General features: G+C 35.5%; 1 protein-coding gene across 2 annotated transcripts; it reads right to left on the reverse strand.

The window, feature by feature from the left end:
* Window positions 1-379: 379 nt before the first annotated feature.
* Window positions 380-3009, reverse strand: LOC113321013. 2 transcript variants are annotated; one of them, XR_003346418.1, is made up of 2 exons: window positions 1400-3009; window positions 380-823 (listed from the first exon to the last, which is right to left on the reverse strand). XR_003346418.1 is itself a non-coding variant. In XM_026568890.1 (2 exons), exon 1 carries the CDS (start codon window positions 2984-2986, stop codon window positions 1733-1735), a length of 1254 nt encoding a protein of 417 aa, XP_026424675.1. In that variant the 5' UTR covers window positions 2987-3009; the 3' UTR covers window positions 380-823; window positions 1693-1732. The 2 variants fall into 2 exon arrangements, 1 of the variants encoding a protein (XP_026424675.1); XM_026568890.1 differs by having other exon boundaries at window positions 1693-3009.
* Window positions 3010-3664: the final 655 nt, after the last annotated feature.

Below are 3664 nucleotides of genomic sequence, written 5' to 3' on the forward strand. Positions count from 1 at the left end.
TGGTGGTGCTGGTGGTTACTTGTTGAGGCATTTGTGGTGGTTGTGACTTAGTCTGTTAAGCCCAAGCCCACTTAGTAGTGCAAACCTTGGCAACGGCAAAGCACTCAGATCCGCTATTAAACTGCAACTGGACACTCGAGAACAACCTGCTCGTACAGAATCTGTAGTTTAGGCTCCAGGAGAAACCGCTATTTCCAATGCTAGTAAAAAAAAAATTGTCGCAGGAATATATCATTTCATGATCTTGAATGATGTGGTTGTGTCTATTTTAGCGTTCTTCCCTGTCAAGAGAGATCTAGTTACCTTAGTCGACGATGTCCAGATAGTCACTCTGTACATCATTATCATTTGTTTGAAATTCACAAATGTGCTACCCAAATATTCTGAAACAAGAATACATTCAGTGGATCTGGTTCACACACATATTTCTTTTCTTCGGCCAAACACAACAAAAAGAGTGATCCCAAGCAAATATCTTGGGCTTCAGAATGTCAGACAAGGGAGAAGCTATCTAAACTCTAAAGCAACTTTTATTCACATTTCTACATTTTCATCATATATTCTCCTGCTACTAGTACTACATCAGAATCTTACCTATAGGGCCATGTTTACAAAATTCCAACTTACGAACAACCATTTGGTTATACTAAAAAAAAAAAAATACTGGCTTACTTCTGCACACACAAATCTCTTGCAGCTGCACCCTCCTAAAAACCAGCTCTGGGATCCATTGTGCAGTACTGCAGTATTTAAGCCTGGCAGCACCTGCTGGCATATTGCTCGATATTCTCTTCTGTAGCTGCACTAACTTCACCAGATCCACCTGCAAAGTTGAACATTATAATTCCAATTCTAGGATTTTCGACTTCTCGAACTTAAAAAAAGCATATATAATACGGATCAGAATCTAGGACATCAAATTTTAGCAAAAGATTTTTACAAACCTGAAAGACCGTACATTTTTACAGACTCAGTGTAGTTCAAAATAAAACATTCATGTGACTAATCCAGTAGTTAGTGTTAACAGAAAACTAAAACTCTCCTCATGGTTTCCCAACAACAAACTTCAAGCCATTACAAAAGCATACTAATTTAAAGTTAAAATCAATTTGTTGACACCCTAAAGGTTTTGGGTTCAAGTATAATATTTTATTCAGGAAGAGAACTCAACCAGCTGGAAACCAATTTGCAAATTCACATGATATATGCATGTTACTGAAACTATAATTAGGAAGCACTACTAACAGGCAGTTTTTCGATAATCTTTGCAAATTTCTCCAAGAATCCCTTTTCAGTTTTTTATGATAATCAAACAAGAATTCTGCAGGTCAAACGTCAGTTAACCTTAACCAGATAAAAAATCAAATCCAGCTCAAAAGGTAGGAGATTACATACTTACACAGTAAACAAAACTACCATAGATTTCTTGAAGGCAGCCCTAATTCTTAATCATATAAATACTCCTTGATTTCATCGATAAAATTTATGAGTGTTCTTTATCTCCGTCACTATATCCATCTCCTAGTATAAGCCTGTCAACTATTCCATGATACATATGTAGTCTCCAGTATTTTCAAACATATGCAGCAACCAGATATTCATAACAGAAATTTCGAAACAAGCATAAACAAGATTAGAGCTAAAATGTGAAAGTGAAGCAGGATATAAGCAATAATGGGAAAGACAGTGTACACTGTAATTTGAGAATGCAGAACTCATCCCATCAAATCCTTCAATTTTGTAGCAGGTCTTGATGACTAAGCTGACCTTGGAATACCTTCATTAGTTCAGGAACTTCTTGCTCGTACGTCATAACAAACTTCTCCAGAAAACACTCGTCTACCATTTTTGAAAGTACATTTATAGAAATCATCTTCTTAATCAGACCCTTGGAGACTAAAATCCTACTAACAGAACACCTTGGGATAATCCTCTCCGTCAAGCTACAATTAATAACTACTGGGTATTGAGCAATACTTGCTGAATCATAACCCATTTCATTCACAAGGAAATTCATTACCGCTGTTATCTTCTTCTCAGAAGACTTCATACAATAAGGACATCTCCTAAATGCTGAATGAAAGTGATCCTCAGACCAACCCCATCTCTTGTAAACATCCATCTTTTTTCTCCAATTGGCTTCGCTAATTGATATCAATCCATCTATAGCTTTAAGAAATGAGGTTTGTAAATGATTAAAACCCATTTCTTTAACCTTCTCTACAATCTCTTTGAATCTATTGACATTTTCCATATATGCTCTTGGCTGATGGATTAGATACGTAGAAATATTAGCTTGAGGGACACCTTCATTTCTCAAACGCTCTACATTGACCATCACTCTTTTAAGTTGGCATGCAGTGAGAATCCAAGGACATCGATTAATAATTTTAATGACATTTTCATCAGACTGCACAATGCTCTTAATGATATCGAAGGGAGGGAATATTCCTTTACTAAACCTCTTATTCAAGATCCTTGGTTCCTTTGTAATGAAGTCGGCTAGGTCAAGGTCATAAAGCCCTTTGGATATGAAAAAATCTAATTTCGGCTTGAGGGTTTTATCTGGTTTTGATGAGAGGATGGCTGGGTGTCTAGGGATTAGTTTAGAAATATGAAGTTCAGTGAATCCATATGCTTTGAGTAAGGTTAAGACTGAATCGGGATTAGATGTAGTTTTGAAATTGAGTTTCTTAGAAGCAGTAACAGCTTTATCTTGTGACAATCCACATGAATTTATAAGATAAGAAACTACAAATGCAGAATTGGAATCAGAGCAAGTAAGATTATTACTGGTAGTACAACTAGAGAAGGAACAAAAGATGGAAGTAACCCTAGTTTTTGAAATTACAAAATCCTTTTGATTTCGAAATGTAAATAGAAAATACTTAGCTGCTAAAAATGTTGAAGAAGAAGATTCTCCATTGATGATGGAAGTTGCCCTTTTCAGAGTTCCCCCTGATTTACACAATAACGATCTAAACATTGCACCCAAAACCACTACCAGCAGACCAAAATTTTGAAGTCCCCCATAAAAATGAAGAAATGAAGTTAACGAAAAGATTTCCTTCCACTTCTACTGTAGCAAAAGAGCCCAAGCCCAGTTAGTAATGTCCCCGGTCTCTATAGTCACTTAGTCAGTCTATCAAACCTCACTAGCCTCATCATCTTCTTCTTTCTTTGAATACAATTCTGAGCAGAAAACCACTTGAAAAGAAACAGCCGTGGAAATCTTCAATACAACTATCAATTTAAGGTTTATAGTCGATTATATTTCTAAACATGCCTCGAAAAAAAATACAGAATGTCCAACTATGAAAGAGCTAAAACTAAACTTGATTGTAACTTACGAATGTACGATTGTATATAAAATTTATGTTTAAATTCTTTTCTTTTTTTGTATATGATGATGAAGTACTAGCGGTTTCGCTTTGGATCCACTTGTCTAATTTAGATTGATTAACTCGATCGTAAACTACTATTTTTAAATAGTTAAAATAAATTAAATGAACTAGTCGCTCTTAATTGAACGATTAGTGGATGTTTTAGTTTATGAATCATGAATGATTGTTAGTGTTTGTAGTTGTTTATTTATAACCGTCTTCAAATTTCGGCCAACTGGCGGTGGTTGTAGTCATCTAGAACTAGATGCTTGGGACACTAT

The sequence above is a fragment of the Papaver somniferum genome, chromosome 11, assembly GCF_003573695.1.
Source record: "Papaver somniferum cultivar HN1 chromosome 11, ASM357369v1, whole genome shotgun sequence".
NCBI classification, from domain to species: Eukaryota; Viridiplantae; Streptophyta; class Magnoliopsida; order Ranunculales; family Papaveraceae; genus Papaver; species Papaver somniferum.

Bases quoted from the DNA above. Each gene is read 5' to 3' on its own strand.
- LOC113321013 (XM_026568890.1), bottom strand. From the start codon at position 2,986: ATGTTTAGATCGTTATTGTGTAAATCAGGGGGAACTCTGAAAAGGGCA.